Source organism: Brienomyrus brachyistius, chromosome 23 (genome assembly GCF_023856365.1).
Source record: "Brienomyrus brachyistius isolate T26 chromosome 23, BBRACH_0.4, whole genome shotgun sequence".
Taxonomy (NCBI): domain Eukaryota; kingdom Metazoa; phylum Chordata; class Actinopteri; order Osteoglossiformes; family Mormyridae; genus Brienomyrus; species Brienomyrus brachyistius.
Window position 1 is genome coordinate 6,593,440 of NC_064555.1, and position 24,046 is coordinate 6,617,485.

The following is a 24,046-nucleotide window of genomic DNA, read 5'->3' on the forward strand; positions in this document are numbered from 1 at the left end:
TGACACCAGCCGTTATCAATGAATGAAATAAGCGATGGCCATTTTCCAGATTTTCATTCAGTACACAAATGTGAGGTCCTGTCAAAAGACCTTGAGCCTCTTAAACAATGAAGCTTATAAAACAAGAAATGTGTTGCATTCATGCTCAAGGAAGATTTGGCGGCCATTTCTCAAAGCAGGAGTTCCCCGTTAGCTGGATAACTTAAGCCAAATGTGAAAACTGTACAAAAGGAAGAGAGGTAGGTGGCATTCCTATTGGACAATCCTTACATTTGGCTCAAGTCATCTGGTTAATGAAGAAATCATGCTTTGTGGAACACCCCCAGGTGTGTTATCTCCATAAAAATGAAAGATATGACAGGACAGGGGTGGTAGAGACCAGTACCCCCCAGCACTACACACAGAGAACCCCACAGCAGCTCCGTCCACCAGATAAGACCCCAGAATGAGAGCCTCATGGGAGAGGCTAATAATGATCATTTCCTCCCTAACCCATGTTGATTGTTACTTTAAGGAATCAATATTCCTTCAAAATAAACAAAAAAATGGTTTCTTGAGGATAATACAAAAAAAAGAGAAAAATTATTACATAATTTGTATAAGTTGAACACATTGCTGGTCCTGCTAGCACAGGTAAACAGCAGAGTATGTATTTGGTGCTCGGGTGTGTGAGCAACAACTCGGAAGCTGCTGTTTATGGAAATCAGAGAGTAAGGCAGTCAGACTCACGTCTGAGTGTTTTAGGGGAGCCAGCTCACGGGAGAAGGGCATCGTTGACACTGCAGTGCTGTCAGCTGTGGACACTGGATGGATCTCAGGCTCCAGAGCTTATAGTGGTTTGGCTGTTTTTCAGGACAGAATTGGCAGCTTCCTTGATGAGCAGGCGAGTACCGCGGATAAAGATTCCGTGCTGAGCTCACACGAGTCCGTCAGGAGCCAGGCCGCTACAGCTTGTGCCAATTAATACATGTGCAACACAATTAAATCTCCGCTGCCTCCCCTCTACCTGCCTCTATAGCCTCTTCTCTACTGCAATGAACAGCACTGACAGGCCGGACCCATCTGCTGAGAGCTCTCTCTTGGTCACAGATCACTGAGTGCCATCACAAGCCCGTGGGTGGGACTCTGCCCATGTTATTAGCGCTAAGGAGCTAGCCACATGCTACACAGGCCTGTTAATGGATAATTTACCTCGGCATAATTTACACCAACAGTGTGAAGTTTATGAGAATCACATAAAATGCTATTTAAGTCAATAGATCTGCTTAAATTTTTTTTTACGATTTTACAATCAAAGTATAGAAACGTTCAAAGTGTCCTGTTTTCCTGATGTTCTCAGAACATTACCCCACTACTACAACTATAAGACTCATAACATAAAAACAAGCAAAGTTCTTGGTAGGGCAGCTGATAACACTGTGTACCTTAAAGGTCATGGGTTCAAGGCTGCACAGCGTACATGTACAACACTTTTATGCAATAATATCTTATTGTAAAACAGTATTTTTCACCAGTAACTGCATTAAAATAATATTGAAGTATTAACGTTACCATACTGACATTAATAGAACCTTTGTTGACATTGTAAAACATGGAAATAACATTCAATTAATGTTACAGTAAGCAGTGTTGGGACGGTTACTTATGAATATAATAGGACATAGATTACTATTTACCCTGTAAAAATATAAGTAATTAAGCTATTTGGATTACTCCATCAAAGTAATGTATGTAATTACAGGGGCTGCCACTAACGTTTATTGGTTAATCTATCGACCACTGTATCGATTGGTCGATTAATATAAAGGATTCATTTTCCTCCAGAAAATCAACTTGACTATTCGATTCAAGTTAATTTTAACTGTATGCCGTTGCAGAGGGATATATATATATATATATATATATATATATATATATATATATATATATAGTCTATCACCTTTTGACATTATACGAACATTATTTTCGCCCACAATTCGATAAGCAGGTTAGTAGTATGCATGAAAATATTAATGAGATGCGTATTGCGATCCTCAAAAGTTAGTAATCTGTATGAATTTGGCGAATTCCCCTGCTAAATAATTTCGGTTAGCGGATAACACTCGCGATAAGTACTTAAATCGCGATGAAGGAAGGGACAGATCTGCAGCTACAACATCTTTTAAAAGAGGAGATACTGTTAAACAAGGTAAACAGATGTTGGTGGTGAGGCGCGTTACTTTTGCAGATTAAAGCCCAACACTTTTTTTTGTAAATGTCGTTTTCAGTTTTATTTCATTTCCCGGATTATTTCCTTTCATGTAGTGACTGCTTTCGTTTCATTTTTAATTTTCAGATGTAACCCCTTTGTACTCACCAACATTTAATTACATGTAACTGATTAGAATTACATTTATTTTGTAATTTAATCGTGTAACACCGTTACATGTAACTTAGTTACTCCCCAACACCAAAAGCAAGAACGTTTTCTGCCAACTTTGAAAAGGCATTAGCTAAAGTTCTGCGAAAGTTGCCTATTAGCTTAGGAAACACTTTATATATCATATGCGCTTTGAGGAACATACTATTTCTTGGTTCAAATGTGACATCCTTGTTTCATTGGCTCATTAATTGCATTGAATGGTTGTTGATGTCTCTGGTTAACCTCAATCATTCTGGGAGTCTGTCTGCCCATTTCACAATACAGTTTATTTATTACAGGCCAAAGGATTTGTCATGTAAAGCATTTGCTTTTCTGGCAGGCATATCAAGGCTATTTCATCACCCAGCGTCTGCTGTGACACTACAGTGCAGCTGTCGGTCTGTTCTAAGCAACATACACTTTTATTGACTGGACTTTAAAGGACTAAAATAAGGAACTTTGCAGCACTGCTGGTAAGTCTCTTACTGTATATACAAACAGCTGGAGCTTTAGGGCTCCATTAAACCACATTCTATTGGGCCTCCAACCCAGATAAATCCTGTTACGGACTTTTTTTATAGTTACTGCCACTCATGTGCCCTTGGAATATTCTTCACCTTCTCTCAGCCCTTTACGGTGCCTCTTCAGTACAATTAATTACATCTGGCCCGTACATTTTACATATTAGCATTACTCATCCATCCATCCTTCCTTCCATCCATCCATGTATCCCTCTTTCCACAGCTAATCCAGTCACTAAGCGCATTGCTCATTAAAATCTACCCAGCTGTTGGTTGCTCTGCGGTGCCTCTCGCATGTTCTCTGCCTTTCACGTTGTAGACCTCTTGCTTCCCTGGGGTTCGTTTTCCAAAATCATACTGTCTGAATGGTTCTAACTATGGAAGTTGCTAATGGGCTCTTTTGGGAAATGTAGCCCTGACTTGGCTGCGATCCCTTCCTCTCATCTCTGTTAGACATGTTCAAGGATGCGGCATGAAGTAACTGGATTTTTTATCTCCATACAGGCCCCCACCCATAGTCCATGCAGTGTTTGCAGTGGGAAGGACGTCCATGGCTCTACTATTATAAGTATGTATGCGAGCAAAGTAAAGAGCTTTGTCTAGGGTGGGAGGGGTGGGAGAGCCGGGGGCTGGTGCATGAACTCTTCACTAATGTACAAAGCAAATGGAAAGAGAAAACACTTTGTTCTCTCTGTGCTGCTGCGGTGATCTTGGGGATGAAAGACTGTCACAATACCACGGCCTGAAAATAACATTTAGCAATTATCTCACAGGCTGACACACGAGCTGAAAGGGTTGGAAGCTGCTTAGTGTACAGTCGTGGGGCCCTTACAGCATGCAGTGTCCCACCCAGTGTGCAGCAGATCCCTGGACGTGCAGCTTTTGTTAAAAACATTTTCACACTTAAGGTATATACTAGTAAATGGCAAATGCAATTTATGCTAATATGCTAGCCAGTGCTAACATGTTTCTACACTTGATCTCAAGACTATGAAGTCTGACAGGACAAAACAGTAAAAAGAGTATTAAAAGCTTTAACTGAATGTTAATGTCGAGTCTTGTTAGAAATTCATATATTTAGGAGATTTTGAGGTACACGGATTTATGGCTGGTTGACATTTCATGGTTCCGCTATTCACATTGGCTAATGTTCTCAGCTAGGTTGTCACGATGCTTGGAGGGTCTTCAGGAGGTGGAACAGGTGTTTGTCTCACCACCCCCACCCAAGACCAGATCCTCTGCATGAGGATTTCGTGGTGGGCAGGAATATGCCTAGTCCCACCCCCACCAAGACATGTTCGGCAGGAGGAGGGGCTGGGGGCATTAAAGTTCAAGGTTGTAACAATGAGAGCTTTGGGGATTTGTAGTGGGGCATAAACATGGCAGACATTCTCTAACCATGACAAGTATGTGGCCTGGGGTCAAGACACCCACCGAGATGCTGAAAACCCATCAGATGGGAAAGTGTCTCTGAGACGCCCACACGACTCATTACAGCACGCCTCTGTTTGGCCAGGCCTTAAGGTCTTATCGCGATGAACTTCTTAGCAGACGTGCCGCATGCTGTTTTGTCAGTATTAAGAAACCTCGAAGCTCTCCCTGATGAAGCTCTGAGCGGGTGATTTACCCCTAAACTCGCTGAAGCCTTTCACCGATAAAGACAAATCACGTTCCGCAGATGTGTACCGTCAGGTTTCAAACTTCCCATTTAATACACATTTAGAAACATGCCAGTTCGCTCACATCAGGTTTGCCAAAACTTTGGTCCCCTGGCTGGAGTGAGATTTTCAATTTCCGGCACACACATGCACACACATTTACATGTATGTAACATATTTATTATCTCGTAAATAGTCTGTAGGGTTTTTAAACTACCCCAACGCTTTTGCTGTGGCTAATTTTACGTTTATAATGGAACGACAGAAATTTGTCGTAAGACTTATCGCGTAAGCGTTAGAATCTGAAACTGGCACGTGAGTTGCATATGTATTGGCAAACCTGTCGCATTCTGCCATGTATACTAAAACTACTGGTACTCAAAACAGTTTAAGCTGCCCAGTTTAAGCAGGCCCATCACGGAGAGCCCAGCATACAGTCCCATAACTATCTTTCCATCCCAGCATGCTTTGGGAAGTGGGAGAGAAATTCCAGCAAGAGGAATTTCACATGAACAGAAGAGGAACCCGCAACCGTGGCCCCGGAGCCTCCATATTCATCGCATTAATTATCATCGCATTCAGCCCGACGTGATCGCTCGTGCCCCCTCCCGCATCCAGCCCGCTGACGCGCTCACACCGTGCTAATTCCCGATCCGCAGTGGTGGCACTGCAAATGCACTGCAGCGCTCGCAGAGCCGAACAAAGCTTCAGTGTGCTTAGTGTGGAATCATGCTCATTTCAGTTGCTAATGTAAAAATGTTCAGTGCTGTGGGACGCCATTCCTTCAAGGTGACCCTGCGTTTCTGAGACACCTCCGCCAGGGCCCAGTTCAGGGGCCCCATGCCGGTGAATTCCATCACAGATTTTTGTGTGCCACTGCTTTTTATTATTATTATTATTATTATTATTATTATCGTCCATCCCATTGATCTGGACACACATGTGCTCTGGCCAATTTGTGGCCAAAGTCTTCTCATCCATAATGGCAGATATTTCAGCTGCTACATGTGAGTTTATTTGTGGAGCTGTGGGTCAGAATGTGCATTCCGGCTTGCAGTGATACCTGGGAGGTGAGTAGGCGATAATCTCACAGCGCGTAAGTAAATAGACAAATAGACATGAAGTAATTATAAAAACCCATAAAGATTCACATGCCTGTGCAGAGCTGGTGAGCAAGATCTTATAGAATTAGCGAGTTGGGCTCATAGCACTGAAGGGATGCTGTGTCTGTTCAGCTTGCGTCTGTTCTATAACAGTAAAGCATTTCTATGATAGGTCATTCCTGATCAAAGACCAGCTACGCGTTCGGGCCCTCCACTGACCTAAAGGTCAACATACAGTAACTATTAGAGAGGTATGATCAATCTGAAGGTTGAATGTCTCCATGTGTTGAGGAAAGAAGCAGAGAGGAACCTTTAAAAGGGTTTTTTCATGGCTACACTTTATGTAAAGCATCAGAAATAAGTGGAAATGAAGTTTTACTGGGATGCTGGAATGTGGAGATGCTCACTGAGATTTTAGGAACTTTTGCTGGGTGGTTTCACTGCCTCACTCCCCATGTTCTGCCTGGTTCCTCAGCTTTCCCGCACCCAATGTGGGAGACTGCGGTACGGCCAGCAGGGCAGCGGTACTGACAAACATCCATTTGCTAATTAATGGATCAGGAGACCTTTCCAGAGCTTCCCGGAGTCTGGATGTCATGGGCTGTCATGGGAGGCTCCCAGCATAATCCTGCAGCCTGGATTCCATATAATGATGATGATGTTGATGATGTCAGCACTATATCATTCTAGGGCAACTGCCAACATCCATTGTTCTTCAAAGTGTTTCTCATATATAATATCTATAATGTGAGCATTTCAGCACATTGCTTGTTGTGGATGCACCATTTCTGGATCACTGTGAAGGAGAATAGCTCCCAGTCTGCATTTAGCTGTGACACTGCACTGATACCGTTTCCGTGTCATAGGTGCTGTGTGACCATCTGTCCATATCTTCATATCAGGCACATCTACAGCTGACTCGCTCAGGCCCTCATTTCCTGTCTGCCTATTGCAGCGTTAAAAGGGTGACACCCTGTTGTCTGTTAATCCCCCACCCCCTTTTGCGTAGGGTGGACCATCTTCACCATGCAGTTATAAGGACACGCCTCCATCAAAAGCAACACTGGGGTTTAATCTGGATTATTAGTGGAATAAAAAATAATATTACCACATGCAGGGGATGATAAGTCTCCAACTTAAGAGCATCAAAAGCAGGCTGCAATTACAGGCTATTAAATTCTTAAATGAAAGGCAACTTCAAATCCTATGGAAATGTCCCGTAACTACAGATAATGAGAGCTTTCACTGACGGTTCCTATTGTATCCAGCTCAGGAGAAACCGTTTCATGATTTCTGAGGCTGAAAGCAGAAGATTCTGCGGGGGCCAAACGGATGGAGCGAAAGGCCCAGATCTGCAGCGCCCCGAGAGGAACCTCTTTCTGTATCACAGACAGATTTCTCTGAAGCCACAGCGTGCATCCCGCAGAACAGAGCCAGAACAATGGTATCAATCGGGAGAACAGAGCTGCAGTGATGGATGTGCTCCTTCAACAATATCTGCTTTTCAGCTGTGACCCCCGGCAGGACACTGAGGCGGTATCAGGCACTGTACCAGCTAGTGGAAGCTACAGCCGCAGCAATGCGGGTGGCCACTAGACACTTCAAAGTTAAAAGTGCATTTCTCTGAGGTTACGGCATGTCGATTTTATCCTCCTGTTTCCCCGAAGTCCTACAGAACCAGCTAAGATCAATAATTCTGTACACGGTGCCCTTAACCCTGAAAAACACATGCTCTATATTTTATGTACACTTTCTTAACCCTGAAAAATACATGCTCTATATTTTATGTACACTTTCTTTGAAGTACTTGACTTTTTTTCCTGGGGGTTCCATGCCCTCTAAATGTCTTCACTAGATTTTTTCTATCTTAGCTCTAGATATCAGAAGAAAAAAAAATACATCACACACAGAACGGAGGTGGGATCAGAGCCCATAACCCAGTGGTGTGAAGCTACCGTGCTAATCACTGAGGCACTTTTCCACCCCTCAGACACAAACCAATGTGCTAAATGCAAACAGCAGTACAGTGATCTGATCTTAGCCCCAGACAGAGGTACATTTACCAAAAGCACGGTTGCTAACTGCGTTGTTGGAGCCATGCAACTGAACAGTTGTCATGTAAATTGCTGACAGAAGCTTTTGGGTAACACACCCCAGAATGGCACCACAGCTATTCATCTGCTTTATTTCATAGGGTACTTGTTCCCCAACCAATAGAGCAATTTCTATCCTTTTTCAATCCTTCATTGTGTTTCCTTAAGTGAAACACAACAGAACAGGATAAAACAAATATGAGTGTGTTGCTTCTGCAATCTGTCACACACAGACTCTTCCAATTAAAGCCGCTTTATCTCGTGAACCAACAGAACGTGGAAGAACTTGTAAACTCAGGAACATTTCGTCTGATTAGTAGCTTAGTGGGAGTAAACAGTGACAACTCTTGTACTCTATTTGCATATCCTTAGCTAAACACCAGAACCAGAGGCCGCCTCCCTTATAAATCACACTGACATCATCTGCGACATATATTTATTTAAGAGAACAACCAAACACACTGAACCGTGATTCTTCCTTCTGGTATACCTATTGAACATTTGTTAGAAGATGCTTTCGCTTGCCTTCAAACTGCCCTGCAGCATAGCAGCCGTCAGACTGACTGACGCGAATGTAAAAGCGTAACACAGGTGTGGCTTAGTAGGTTGGGCATTTGTGGCTGTGTCCAGCATGTCATGGGTTCATAGCCTGTGGCCGGCAAGGTAATCCTGTCACCATCACGAGCTTGGTCAAGACCCCAACGGCGCTATGATTACCTGGCCACTTGATTCAAACCCCCAACCTTCCAGATATTGACACAAATCTCTGCCCTCACTGGCAAAAAAAAGAAAATAAGTCAAGCGCATGAAAAATACAATCCCTTGAACCCCAATAAACAAATCTTTATTTGGTAAAACAATTTAAATCATGAGTACGCTGCCATTACTAATCAGGCTGGAAGTAAATTGAGCAAACAGGCTGTTCAGCTTAGCACTGACTGAATTAATGTAGCAGATTGTGTTTTGGAGAAGGTCATGAGTTCTGACATTTGCCAGCTGAGGTCCCAGAAGGGCGCTGGCCGTGGAAAAGAGCAGCAGAACAGCAAGCTGCAGCTTTATGAGAAACATGAATGAATAAAATGTGTCCCGACTGAACGTTACAAGGAGGGCGATACCCTCACAGTAGATGATCCACAGGGGACCCCCTGGTGACCTCTGGTTTCAAACAAATAATGATTTATTATTCATAAATATTTAACTTAAACCAGAGGGTTTGCAGAAATGATGTGTAAAAGATCAGCACAAACATTATTTATGGCCCTATGTGTCATCAATGCAAAGATGGGATTCCTGTCTCTGAAAGAATTTGACTGAATGCAGATGATAATCCCCAAATGATCCTGCTTCCAAATAACTTGCTCCTTATTATTATTCATGCCAAAAGGTGATGTGACAAAAGCAATAATATAGTTTCAGTTACAAGAAAATAAGTAGGGATTTGATAGGTTAAAGATACAAGGAAGATGTGAAAATTACATTTGAAAATGAAGTGACTGAATAGCTTTTTTTTTTTAAATGTATCATTTAGCAGTTCAACTGACTGTGAATATAGCACAATAGTATTAAATTAAATTACATTTGAGCAGATAAAAAGCACAGTCTTTTATAGGCTTTCATTAAATTATAATTTATACTGCTTATTATTAAATACTCCACTTTCCTTCATTCTCTCAGAAATAAATGAGAGTTGTCAGCTGAAAGGTAAGTGAGATTTTGGTTCTGTTACATGAACGTTAAAGACATTTCACCCTGAATCACAATGATCATTCTGAATGAGCCCCAGGCACTGTCTGGCCCTGTACTGTAAGAACCCGATTACACTGTCATTTATCTACAGTGCTGAAAGTTTTCAAAGAGCAAGACATGCTGTGGGATGAATGTAGCTTTATTCTACAGCATGTTTGCGTGAAAACATTAAAGAAAGACAATAAATCACAAGGTTACTTGCCCATGTTCAACTAGCTTGGGTTTGAGGTTTGAGTGAGACATTACTATCCTCACTTTGTAATCTGCATAATTAGTTCTGAATGTCAAAGATGGCCAGCTTGGTGTACATCTGAGCAAGGAGATGTGTCCTCGGTTCATTATAGAACCATTCAGATGAGAAAATTCTGGACTAAGAGGCCTTGGGCAGGAAATTGCATGTGGAGTATCCTATACAAGAAGGAGGGTGTTGAATGTTTTAGACCACTAAGCAACTGACTACCATTCCTTACCTCATTAATAAAGTGGGAATCAAATCGCTAACATGGAAACCCAATCTGGTTAGCATAAATAGTGAATAATGATGGTAAGTATGTAGCCCAAAGTCTATAAGCTTCAGCATGCCTAAGAGCATTCTCAGTTTGTATGAAGACATGTTTGACAATCCCGTGACGTGACAGAGAAATCATGCCCTCCTCTGTTGGGCACTGGTACTGCAGCGCTTGTGCAATTTTTTTCACCAGCCTGCCAATAGTTGTTTACTGAAGCGTCACTAAATATTTGAACTGTTTAAGAGTACAGCAGAAATTCACCACGTCGTCAGCGATAATGCATGCACAATAATATATCCTTTTTTTTCCCCCAGAAAACCTAATTTTAGGTATATCCAGAAGTTAACCGTTTAGTTAAATATAACTTCCTGGTAGAAAAATAAAATATTCTTAGTCTTTATTTCGCTGATATAAAGGTGGAGGGGAGAATAGCTTGCAGAATCTTAGATATCAAATATCCAAACACAGCAATATTTCTCAATAATGCTGTGATTCTGGCTGAGTACCGTGGTTCATAGGGCTGTTACCTCCCATCTCCGAGGCTTGGGACCCTGATCATGCTCTGTGTGCATGGAGCCTTCTCAAGGAATTCTGGCTCTTTCCGAAGATGCAGTTGGGCCAGTTGGCTTTTCTCAGTTTCATCGTGTGCATTAATGTGCCCTGATGGACTGGCATGGCATCCAGGGTTGGTCCCATTGGCATAACTGTCAGCTGACTCTTGCCAGAATACGTGACAGACATTTGTACATCCACATTATATGTCACAGAATACTGTTCTCTGTTTGATCTAAGCCAATTCTTAAACAATTTTAAAACAAAAATATCAGGACTGAAGGTATGGAAATGCTTATTTGACATTCATAAACACAGCTGCAGTCACACCACTCCAGTTTTAATTATATATATTTTAAGAGTACAATTAGTATTTTGAATGACTGAGACTAAAGCATCATAGGATGCACAACATAATTGCTATAATTTAAATGCTGAATTAATTATTCCCTACCAATTTTTCTGCCATTTGTGGGACTACTGGTAAAATACTAATAGACTTTTAATTACTCATATCTGTAGGCATCTGTGGTTTATTGCTACTGTTTTCCAAGCCTCATGAGAGACCCCCTGCTCACGAAGTGAGTAATTGCCCAGATTATGAACTCATATTGCATACTGCATATTTTCAAAGTGTTGAGTCCATTATAAAGGGACACTTTCTTTCAGGATTTTTCACAGAATATTGATATCATTACTCTCTCATACAGATATTTTCTTAATTTTCAAAGGCAGGTGGCTCATAACCATCATAACCGCTCTCCTCAAATAAAACCCTTGAGTGAATTTGTGGATAGACGCACAGAATGTAACATTTCACAGTGTTGTGGTAATTTTGAGGCATATCTTCAATGACTTCTAGTAATTTGAGTTTTATTTTCACACAAGAAGCCTGTCAGAACAAATCATTAGTAGAAAAATTCACAGGTGCACTAAACTTCACGCTATTCCCCTGTGTTGGACACTACTGTGGATGCGTCTGACCAACTTATTTCTCTCTGGTAGGATTTATAACCAGCACTTGACTTCACACATTTTATAATTCGACCCTAGTAACTCACTGTAAACCCACAGCAGTAAATTCACTTTTCACTGCAATTTATTCCCCTTCAAAGCCATGGCCAACTGAGTTCATATGTTGTTGAGTCCGAGATACAAAGTTGCTCATTATTTTGAGACTTTTGGTTTCTTAAAACCAAGGACTTCAAATATTCAATTCACAGTTAAGACTCCAAATGCCGAAGACAAAGGCCCCTATTTTGTGTATATATATGTAAGTGTAACATATTGTAAATCACATCAAAGTTATGTCTAGTGTCTTGAATAGCCCATCCGTCATTATAACAGATGGATGTACCTTCCAGTCACCACGCAATCCATAAGGAGTCAGCATTATCAGCCAGTTACGGAGCCCCTCCAGTCATTTCCCAGCAGTACGTATGAAAAGTGCTGCTCAGAAAATTTTTCTTTTGGCTCAACTGAGAGTAGCATCTCACACCTTTCTTGGTGACAGCACTTCTCCTACGACACGCCGGATTTTATAGTAATGTTCAAGCTCCTTTTCTTTGGAGTATAGGTGAGTCCTGGTGTTAGACAGATCCAGTGGTGACCAACATCTTGTCATGTTGTGTGGACATCATGAGTGAAAGGTTTCAGTCATTCCCTTCATATAATACCTTTGAATTACATACAGGTCTGCCAAAGCACATAAATATTTTCATTCAGTTCCTCCAAAAATCAGACCCACAATGTTCAATATGGTCTTTAATTAGGTTTGTTGCCATAATGCATTTCAGGAACTAAATACTAACAAAATCCAAGCACTGCTGAATGGCTTACATCACACACCTTCTTAGTCCTTTGGCATAAGCATCTGCATGGTTTAAAGACTCGGTGTTTGTTTGTTCATGCCTTTGACATATTGCCAGCTGGGTGCACTACATCATTAAATTACTGGCAGTTTGTGGTATATAAAGGTTTGCCGATAATTAATACATCACGCATAAGCGTCTGCAAGATGACATGCATTCAAAACATCTGCCAAGATAAGCGCTACAATGTGCCAAAATGCAAGGCCTTCGTCATCTGTTATGAATGTGGCCCTTTCTGGTCTATAGACTGAGCAGAGTTTTCTCTGTGGGTAGAGGCGCTTATCTAGAGTTCTGTAAACACAGCTGCTTTCACCGGCGTCCTGCAAGCGCTGACACAGCTGAATCTGTCAGTGGACCATTCGCCGACAAGGCGAGGTCCCTGCTAGGGGCTGGTATATGAGGAGTATATGCATGATGGGGGTCTGTCAAGCATCATACCCATTGTCTCCTTTACGATTAAACAAAGACTGTCTGCCAGATTTATTTATTTAAGAGATATAAACACAGCAAAACAAAAACCAAAAAAATAAGAAAATACATTGTAACACGTTACCAACAACATTTTGTGTAATACACCAGACATCTTTGCGGTTTGTCTATAGTTCCATTAAACCAACAGACGAGTAAAAATACAATTAATTCCTAGGGTATGTCTGTCACAATTGGCATGAGTAAAACGCAATTATTTTATCCGGATCAACGTCTTAGATGACAAGTGAATAAATGAATGGATCGAATCAAGATTCCGCATTTTAAAATCGAACACTTTCCCTGTGTCTCAATACTTCGTTCATTTCCTCAAAAGCTCTAAAGTACTATGACTCACAATCCCTAACGTAGAAAATGTGATAAGGAGAGCAAACTCCCTGGAGTGAAGTCGACTTTGATTAGATGGAAGGAGAGCAGTCAATTTAGTTACGGCCTATCTTACCGCGTATAAGCAGACGTCTTAATTCTCTCGGAAACGTCGTCTTCCAATCCGTTTCGCTTGGGTACGTTGGACGTAATTACAAAGCCGTCAGCAAAAACAATTCCTTCATATTTATTCCTCCCTTGATTACTTTTTATATCTCGTGTTGTTTACCATTGTTTCTTTTCTTTTAACTTCTGAAAATGCAGAATTGCTTTTGTGATTACAACGCAGGCGTTCGAGGTTACGAAACACTAAGAATAGGAATTCTTTAAAGTTGACTCAGACAACCGCCAAATTGCTTAAATGATTATGCCAACGGCGAATATTGTTTTGGGGAATAATGACAGCTTAGTGTGGGTGCCTAGAGTTTAAATTTGAATACGACGTACGTGGGCATGTCAGAAATGACATTTCAGTCATCTTTCTTATATAGCTCATCTGTGTGAATATCATGGGTACGTTATTATGAGGTTGTCCTCATTCAATATAATAATTTTTCATTTGTACTTTTGTTTGTCGTCCACGCATTCCCTTTGAAATTCAGAATGCACTCATAATTAATACAGTATTGTTAATGTCACATAAAAGTAACCTCAGTTAAATTTCAGAAGAACCCAAAGGCTATTTTCGTCTGGATCTAAAATGGGTTCACAGCCAGCTGAATTGGTTTGTTTTGGCCGCCAGTAGATGTACTGAAACAGATATTGTTTTACCTGTTACGATCACCTGTTACGATCACCTGTGACAATCACCTGTGACAATCACCTGTTACGATCACCTGTGACAATCACCTGTGACAATCACCTGTTACAATCACCTGTTAGAATCACCTGTTACGATCACCTGTGACAATCACCTGTTACGATCACCTGTTACGATCACCTGTGACAATCACCTGTGACAATCACCTGTTAGAATCACCTGTTACAATCACCTGTTACGGTCACCTGTGACAATCACCTGTTACAATCACCTGTTACAATCACCTGTGACAATCACCTGTTACAATCACCTGTTAGAATCACCTGTTACGATCACCTGTGACAATCACCTGTTACGATCACCTGTTACGATCACCTGTGACAATCACCTGTGACAATCACCTGTTAGAATCACCTGTTACAATCACCTGTTACGGTCACCTGTGACAATCACCTGTGACAATCACCTGTTACAATCACCTGTTACGATCACCTGTGACAATCACCTGTTACGATCACCTGTTACGATCACCTGTGACGATCACCTGTGACGATCACCTGTGACAATCACCTGTGACAATCACATGTTACAATCATCTGTTACGATCACCTGTTACGATCACGTGTGACCTGCCTTTGTCACAGGAGCGACTCAGCAGGAACAGTCACATATCCATGGACGCTTAAGCAAGGTCCATAACCCCCAGCTCCAAGGCCACCACACATTGGCTGATGCTGTGCCCTGACCCCTAAGTTACGGCGAGCAAGATGGGGTGTGCAAAGAGAAGAATCCCGAGGTACTTGTACAAATGACAGGTGAAGGATTTATCATTTTAAATACTTTCATGGAAACCATGGACCAATTTGCCCAAGAGAGGTTTTCCTCTAAATATAATGTGCACATGTACAGCAAATGTAACTAAATCTGACTTTCTGGTCAGACGCAGCCCGATGCACTGAAGCACATGGGAACTGACTGCTGTGTGCCGCTACAGTGACAGGAAAACATCCTCCATGAAGCCAAGAAGATATAGGTCGCTATGGAAACAGAAGTGCCTCTGGATGTCAGGGATGCTGCCAAGGCAAATGTAACCGGGTAGCATTTCAGCAGAATCTATAACATCCACGTACCGGAAAAAAAAACTACTTGAAACCCATTGAACTTACTTACCGCGATCTAAAATCATACACTGATGCGTTACGAATCATTGCATGAATCCATGTTCTTATTAGATGCAAAGCTCTGAGATTTCCTATTGCATGAAAGAAGCTATTCGGTTAATTGAAGATAAGGGTGGCATTACAAAAGGATTCTGATTGGTGGAGGGCAGGGATTTGCACTCTGTCGTCTGCCCATCATTTGTGGCTCAAATTACATGAGATGCAGATAATTTAATACATAATTGCGCCGTTTTTCTGGATGTCCCGAACAGACCTACGATCACGATCAAATCACCCCGTACCGCGGCTTATGCTTCCTGGACATAATCAAACAGAGCGGTAGTTAAGAACTCCCAGGAATCAGACATTATAATCAGTCTGATGAACAGCCATAATGAACACTGCTATACAAAACCCCGCCTGTATGTCTAGAGTTTTGTTTTTCTGCTCTTGTTTTGGTAAAATGAGTATAATTGTGAGTTTCAATGGAAATCAGGGCTGTTTGCAGGATGTTTACAGGTGGGTAAACAACATAGGGACCAGGCTGAAGAATTTTTTCTTTATACATAATTAAAATTCAGGTGGCCGATAACACTTGATCTTTTTACAGTGTCATTGAGTCGTTAGCTGAATATCCTGAAACTTCACGCAATGTATTTATTTGATTGCTTGTTTATTTATTTGTTTGTTTTGTAGAACACATGGCTCTCTGGAGAATGAAAATGAGCGGAACTTGAGAACATGCTTAACCTACTTTGCCCAAAACCACATAGTTCCTCTTGTCATTGATTGCACTGTGGTGCAGTTAACTTGGAATAGTGTGGGACTGCAGTGAAGCTGTGGTAATGAGGCTCCTCAAACCACCAACTTCACCTTTGCCTGCTCTGTACTGAAGGAAATAGTCATTTAAATTCCAAATTAGACAACATCCATTCATCCATACATGCATCCACTTGCTTATCTTAGGCATGGTCAGTCTGTGCCATGAATTGCACAGCAGTCGATACTCCAGGCGTGATGATTACGAAACACACAGTGCCAACACTGTAACCTCACACCTCCAGGCTTGGCAGGTTTGAACCCTGCACCTCCTTCGTCCGTGTGGAGTCTGCATATTCTCCCCATAGTTTCTGGATTTGTACCAAGTGTGCCAATTTTCTCCTGCAAGGGATTGGCCTTTACTTCAATTCAATTTTATATAGCGCCTTTCACAAGGCACTTTACATCAGTGTGCTGTGATACATTACTACATCATTTAAACGAAATAATAAAGAAAAGAAACAATGAAAGCCAAATGACAATGGAGGAGCGGAACCAAAAATTCCCAAATAGGGAGAAAATAAAACTCTGGGGGTCCAAGGACGACTGGCTTCCCAACCCCCCAAGCACACTAACATTATATGAAAAAGAAAGAGTGAGCTTGCTTGCTAAAGGCAAGGTGTAGACTGTGGTCAAGGGCAAAGCCGAAAGTCCATCAATGAGTCAGTTCTCTACACCGCCTGTGTAGGGTGACAGATTGAAGGCCTAATCCACGATCACATCCACGATGTCACCCTTCCATAGGACTGAGCCAGGACTCCAGCTCAGATGGTGCCAATCCCAAGCAAGGAAGGCAGAGAGCATGGATGGTCAGAACCTGCATAGACGCCTTAATGGACAAGCATAGTGGGTAAAAACGGCGTATACAGCAGCACCAGCAGCCATAGTTATGGTCTGTTATGTGTTAAGTTGCGGGTAAGCTGAACTTCCAGTTCAACCAGTTCAGAGCACCCCTTGCCTTTAGCTGTATGCTGCCTGGGTTCCTTCCAGTGCCCTGATGATTGCTATGCATTGGCTCGTGTTTCGTAAATGTCCACATCAGAGTATGGCAGTGTCATTGTGTGGGTGCCTTGCTCACTTTTGCTTGTGTTTTCAATGAAAAGCTGCATTCCTCTCCATCTGCAATAACCATTAATAAAAGGGGTTCAAATTTAAACATCGTTAATATTATCTTTAATCCGCATACTGTGGGACAAAAGGGATGGAACAAGAGGTGCTAGGACTCAAAGCAATTTAATTGTGGCCTAATTAAAATAATTAGAAGCATGAATGGCAGTACACATTTTATTTACCTCACTGAACATGATAAGTAGCAAAAATATCAGGATAAATACAGACGCCTAGAGATTCTGTTCCAATTCGACAGCCAACGCCCATTAATCTGTACATTTGCTTAAAACCATGAAACGGCGCCAAAAAGGATCATTCTAATCTGGAGTTAGAAGGCAGTGAAACTTCAGTTTGAAGAAACAGACTCAAGTTTGTCGTTAACTTGAGGATCAGCGTGTCGCCCCCCACTTCCGAAGTCCATCTATGTCTGAAGTTACCTTAATCACCCTAAAAGCTGTGCAAGGTAAGATTATGTAGTAATGCGGTTTATATGATGTCGCTGTTCTTTCTCGCTTTTAATTTCAGGCACAGCTGGGAACAGCTGTGAGCTGGTGATAAAGTATCAACTGAAACTTGTATTATTACCCCTGAATACAGAACAAGCAGAGTAAGAGATTGGAAATATAGTTTTTTTTCAGCATATCTGTTTAAAATTAAAAACACAGCATAACTGGGTGTAGCAGGTTCCCTATACAGAGGTTCTGTTTGGTCTTGCTTAATTTCTCCTTATCTGGAAAAGTCGACGTCAACTTCGGTGTCACTGTGCAAGAATCACGCAAGAGTCACTGATTCGCCGTCGCTGAGCTTCCTTCTGACAGATGGTGTGCATGGCAGCCAATCAGAGCTGAGACATTAAATATTCATCAATGACATCACCATGCCTAGAAGATCCAGACGCTTAAACCAAGAGCGGTTTTGAGGCCCCTAGGAAAGTGACTCCCCCAGTGGGGTTTGGGTGTAATCCCTGAATCACATCATATCACTCATCTGTACAGAGGGTAACGTACTCACAGGGAACTCTTAGCACTATTTAGCTAAATTATGAGTGATTTTTAACAGCCGTCTCTGAACATCACATGGAAAGATTAACGTCTATAATGTTTATTTAACAAAGTGCAAAAGCTGTTATGCTGCCCCATGGACCCATTAGCTGCGATCACATGCCTTTCTGACAAAACGCGGTAAACAAAACAAATAAGCAAGTAAAACTAAGCTGGAGTTCATTTAAAGTCCGGCTTTCTCCACAGGAGAAATGCCGCGGAAGACGTATTCCCACAGTTTGTATGGAAAGATCGAGCTCCTTCGCGAAAGGACTCACTGATGAAACTTAAATAATGTTTAAAACTGTGTTCAGTTACTATTGAAGTACTGCTTTGGCACCATGAAATCACCCCCCAGTGAAATACAGAGTGATTTCAGAGAAGTATCAATGTTCGGATGTTGGATAGGTAAGCAAGAGACATAACCAGGTCATCCATCCATCCATCCATCATCTGCCACTTATCTGGGATGGGTCACAGGGCAGCAGTACAAGCAGGGATGCCCAGACCTCCCTCTCGCCAGCCACCTCCTGCAGTTCCTCCAGGGCATTTCCAAGGCGTTCCCGGACCAGCCGAGAGATATAATCGATATGACCAGGTCAAATCAAGCAAAAAGTTATTCATTAATGCATAAAATGTAATTGATGTACATAAATAATTTCATACGCTCGATTTTTGCTACCCTACTTCCATCCCTTTTCCCTGCTGTTCCGTGGAACTTTGCAAGTTAACGCCGGTGCATTTTTTTTGTTATTACTTGTCAGGTAAATCAGGTATACAGTTTTTGATTAAAGAGAGAAAGTGCCAGTCGATATGCAAATGGGATTAAACCAGAAGTAAGGTCAACACCTTTTGGTAATCCATAGTACCAAACATAGCACAGGATTAATGAAAAAGGCCCCAACTCGGGTGCAGTATGTGTATAAGTTGCCTTTCAAGAACCGAAATCAGACTTTTTAAAAAAGAAATAATAATAACAACAATAATTATTATTATTATCATTATTAGTAATTATTATATTATATACTTATATAATAATAATAATAAGAATTATTATTATTATTATTGTTATTATCCATCCATCCATTTTCCAAACCGCTTATCCTACTGGGTCGCGGGGGGTCCGGAGTCTATCCCGGAAACAATGGGCACGAGGCAGGGAACAACCCAGGATGGGGGGCCAGCCCATCGCAGGGCACACTCACAAACCATGCACTCTCACATGCATTCCTACGGGCAATTTAGTAACTCCAATTAGCCTCAGCATGTCTTTGAACTGTGGGGGGAAACCAGAGTACCCGGAGGAAACCCCACGACGACATGGGGAGAACATGCGAACTCCGCACACATGTAACCCAGGGTCCCAGAGGTGTGAGGCTACAGTGCTAACCACTGCACCACCATGCCGCCCCAATTATTATTATTATTATTATTATTATTATTATTATTATTATTATTATTATTATTATTATTATTATTATTATAAATGGCATTTTCACTCCCCTTACAAATCAAAAAGTTAACCCCCCCCAGTAAATTACGCATTACCCACTGCCCGAAGCCACTGTCAGCCATACTTAACTCACCCACTTTTATCATAAAAGAATGGGTTGTTCCGTCGTCAGACTGCTGGGAGTTACAGGTTGACGTGCTGTAGGGGCGGCCCGGGTCTGTATTTCCAGACAAGAGGAAGTTCGGCGGAAGATAGAGGAGGAGAAGAAGCGGAGACTGTGAAGGGAGCAAAGCGCAGGAGGCGAGTGACTTAGGGAAGGGCGCAGAACAGCGGTTGCTCATCGTTAACACATATGAGCACAAAATCATATAACCTTATAGCCAAAAAAATGACAAAAAACAAACTAATTTATTAGACTGAGTACTGCGACTCCTGTTCATTTTTGGGGGGCGATTTATTTTTATTGGCAGTTAATGACATGGAAATAAGGGAAACCTATAGTTAGGCTTGTAATTGTTGGGCGATCCTGGTTCAGCCCTGCCAGCTACAAGTGATGGATCCGTCAGCTGTAAATAACCAGAGTGACGGACTGTTATGTGGCAACCTGACGAACGCCGGGGAATCGACCCAAAAACTTCTGCTTGGGATTGGCATCGATAACTTGATAACGCTGCTGATATTTGGGCTCATTTTCACTCTTGGGGTGCTGGGGAATTCTTTGGTGATCACGGTGCTGGCTCGAAGTAAGCCCGGCAAGCCTCGCAGCACGACCAACATCTTCATTCTCAACTTGAGCATTGCCGATCTGTCTTACCTGGTTTTCTGCATACCCTTCCAATCCACCGTATACATGCTGCCGACGTGGGTCTTCGGAGCCATCATCTGCAAATTCATCCACTACTTTTTCACAGTGTCCATGCTGGTCAGCATTTTCACCTTGTCGGCGATGTCCGTGGACCGCTACATTGCCATCGTGCACTCTCGGAAGTCCACCTCTTTACGGGTGGCCAGGCATGCCCTCACCGGGGTAATCGCCATATGGATTATCTCCCTTGCCATGGCAGCTCCGGTCGCTTACTACCAGAGCATTGTCCGAAGGGGAGAAGACAGCACGTTTTGTTGGGAAGTGTGGCCAGACCACAACCGAAAGAAGCTCTATGCGGTCTGTACGTTTGTCTTTGGTTATATGTTACCCCTACTTCTCATCTCCTTCTGCTACGCAAAGGTTAGTGAGCGTCATACTCTGTTATACAGCAAATATTTATCGAAAAAGTATTCAACATCATAAGAAGAAAAATCCGAAAATAACATCTGTAATGTCTACATCAAGCTGTGATATGACAGTCCTTTTAGTATAATTTTTTAGTTTAATATATTTTTGTATAATTCAAGTCCACGTGTTGAACCTTTATTACACGCTAAAAGTATGTGAATTATAGTAATTGAAGTATTTGACGTATGTTTTTTATAGGTAATAAGTCACTTACACAAAAAACTGAGAGGCTTTTCAAAGAAGTCAGAAGCTTCTAAAAGAAAGGTATATGTGCTATCTATTCCTTTCCATACTCGTTTTTACGCCTGGGGACGGTTTTGCCTAGTCATGGTTTATTTTGGTTGTATTGCACGATAATATCCATCCATTCATCCATTATTCGGACACCTATCCTCAGGGGTCCTGCCCCCTTTATGTGTGTGTGGTTTTGTATATATTGCATTTCGGGTAAGCAATGTCCCCACACTATCCAGAAATAATACTTTTTGCCTTGTGCAAAATCAATTTTATAAAAATATGTGACTGTAAACAAAAAATTAAAATAACCCAAAGTCTTGTATTTTGTCTTTACATTGCTTCCTTACGATGTAATATATGCAGAATTACTCACAGACACAAACACTTATAAACCTATCTTGATGCCTATATAAATAGGGATCATCCATTCATTTATATTGGAAAAACCTTAATCCCCCTTAATCCCCAGTCACAACATCCTTAACCCCCACCTACCCCTTGCCGTAACCATAATTAACCAAACAAAATACAAGACATTTGACATTTTTGATTGATTCACACATATTCTTAAAATTGAGGTTATCCATAATGGGGGCATGAAAAATGTCCCCAAATGTAAGGAAGTTTCAGGTTTTATCACACTTTTGGGACATTTAAGGGTACATCTATGCCAATCCTCACACACACACGCACACACAAGCACGCACGCGCATACACGCACACACACACACACGCACACACAAGCACGCACGCGCACACACGCACACACACACATGCACACGCACACACGCACGCACGCACACACACACATGCACGCACACACACGCACGCACGCACACACGCACGCACACATGTACGCACACACACACATGCACGCACGCACACACACACACATGCACGCACGCACACACACACACACACGCACACACACACACACACATTTTGCTATGCTCTCTTCCCCATGCAGCTCTTACTCCCTCCGATTTAAGTGGAGACTGAAATTTCTCTCTTGCTGCCCCTGGGCCAGACTGCTCAGACCGTCCTGGTGGTGGTGGTGGTCTTCTGCCTGTCCTGGCTGCCCCACCATGTCGTGCACCTCTGGGTGGAGTTCGGCTCCTTCCCGCTAAACCAGGCCTCCTTCGTGCTGCGGGTGGCGGCGCACTGCCTCGCCTACAGCAACTCCTCGGTGAACCCCATCATCTACGCCTTCCTGTCGGAGAACTTCAGGAAGGCCTATGCGCAGGTCTTCAGGTGCGAGCTGGGCAGGAGCGGTTGCTCCAGGGGCAACACTAAGGAAGCGAGGAGCAAGATGGAGGCGCCCCTGTCCACCAACTGCACCAGCGTCTGACGGATTCAGGCCTGGAAAATGGCTGTGTAAACATCATGCATTATTACTATACTTCATTATGTGCCTGTGATCAGAAGGTTGCTGGTTCAAATCTCAGGGTCAGAGGAGTGATTTCACTGCTGTGCCCCTGATCGAAACCCTTTACCCCCAATTGCTTCACGAACTGTCCGGCCTTCCTTTCGCAATTCTATGTCACTTTGGTTGCAAGCACTTGCTAAATACTAAATGCATTAAATGTAAATATACATGACGTATTATAGCTTGAAATTGAACATAAATTTATGGTTTGGTAAACACAATAGTATTCTCAAGTCTTTTTCACTCAGAAAGATCCTGGGCAAAGGGAACAAACTGTTTAACTGAAGCTGCAAGCTTCACAGGAATAGAGCCGCATGAAAATGCAGAAATGTGGCACTTTCTGCTGTTCATCACAACGAGCGGTGTGGTGAGAAAATGAAAACCTGAACGCTGGGACACTCAGAGTCCGTCACTGTACACCTGAAGCTACTGCAGTCGTGTGCTTAGACTTCACTGCTTGTTTGTTATTTCTTTTTCAGATCTGATCTGCTTCTGTGGATCTTGATTTGATTTATGGCAAAGATAAGTTTTGAGAAGGGCTTGGATTTACTGCAGCAATTTCGTCGTATTGTCGCATTTCTTGTCTGTTTGTGTTTACGAGATGTGATATTCAGAAATTTTGGATGGACAAAAATAAGACACCTTGTCGTACGAGAAGTTTCACATTTATTTTGTCTGTGGGCAGGGGGGTTCCCCACATGCGATGGAAAGAAGCCCCCGCTCACAAATCAGCATCCATTTTTATTAGCGATGGTCAAATGAAGCTTCATGAACCATTTGCTGTATTTTTCTATCCCCCTAGATGGCGCTCTCTGTTAATGCCCCAAAATAAATTAAGAGCACCATCTAGTGGGGTCCAAAAATACAGCAAGTGGTTCATGAAGCTTCATTTGCCCATCTCTGATTTATTTACTTTTTCTATGAGTGACATCCTTGCACTAGATGACCAGATGTTTCTTGTTAGCTTGTCTTTCATCCTGCTACCCTTCAGTGTCCCTGGTACAGGGCCCTGCTGTCCTGTCCTATACCTCCCACAGTTGCTGCAAGGAGCCACGTCTGTGCACATTCTTCATCTATCTTTGTTCAATACACTTTCCATGTTCAATAAATGTGAGAAAAGAAGCAAACATTTCAAGGGAAAAAACTGATACCTCATATGATAATTTTAAAGATTATATGTCCTTTTACATAAGTATTGATTCTTATATTATGATTGCTTTTGTTACGCCTACATTGCATGCACATGTATTATATATATATATGAGAATAGTAAAACAACAATTAAGTGAATATTATATATACAGTACGAGGAGAGGTGGAGTTTTCAGGTCCAGAAAGTACAAATCCAGACCTAGAGTCTGTTTCAACCAACCGGCTGAGTCCTCTGTGATTGTGAGTCTTTCTACTCAACTGGTTGGTTGAAAGAAAATTTGCACTTTGTGAAGCTGATCTACCCTCC

The 24,046-nt window shown here is 42.1% G+C and overlaps 1 protein-coding gene across 1 annotated transcript; it reads left to right on the forward strand.

Moving 5' to 3' along the window:
• Positions 1-20,204: 20,204 nt before the first annotated feature.
• LOC125718615 (galanin receptor type 1-like) lies at positions 20,205-23,824 on the forward strand. Its single transcript, XM_048992522.1, has 3 exons — positions 20,205-20,876; positions 21,123-21,188; positions 22,189-23,824. The coding sequence occupies exons 1-3, from the start codon at positions 20,205-20,207 to the stop codon at positions 22,507-22,509; spliced, it is 1,059 nt and encodes a 352-aa protein (XP_048848479.1). The 3' UTR covers positions 22,510-23,824.
• Positions 23,825-24,046: the final 222 nt, after the last annotated feature.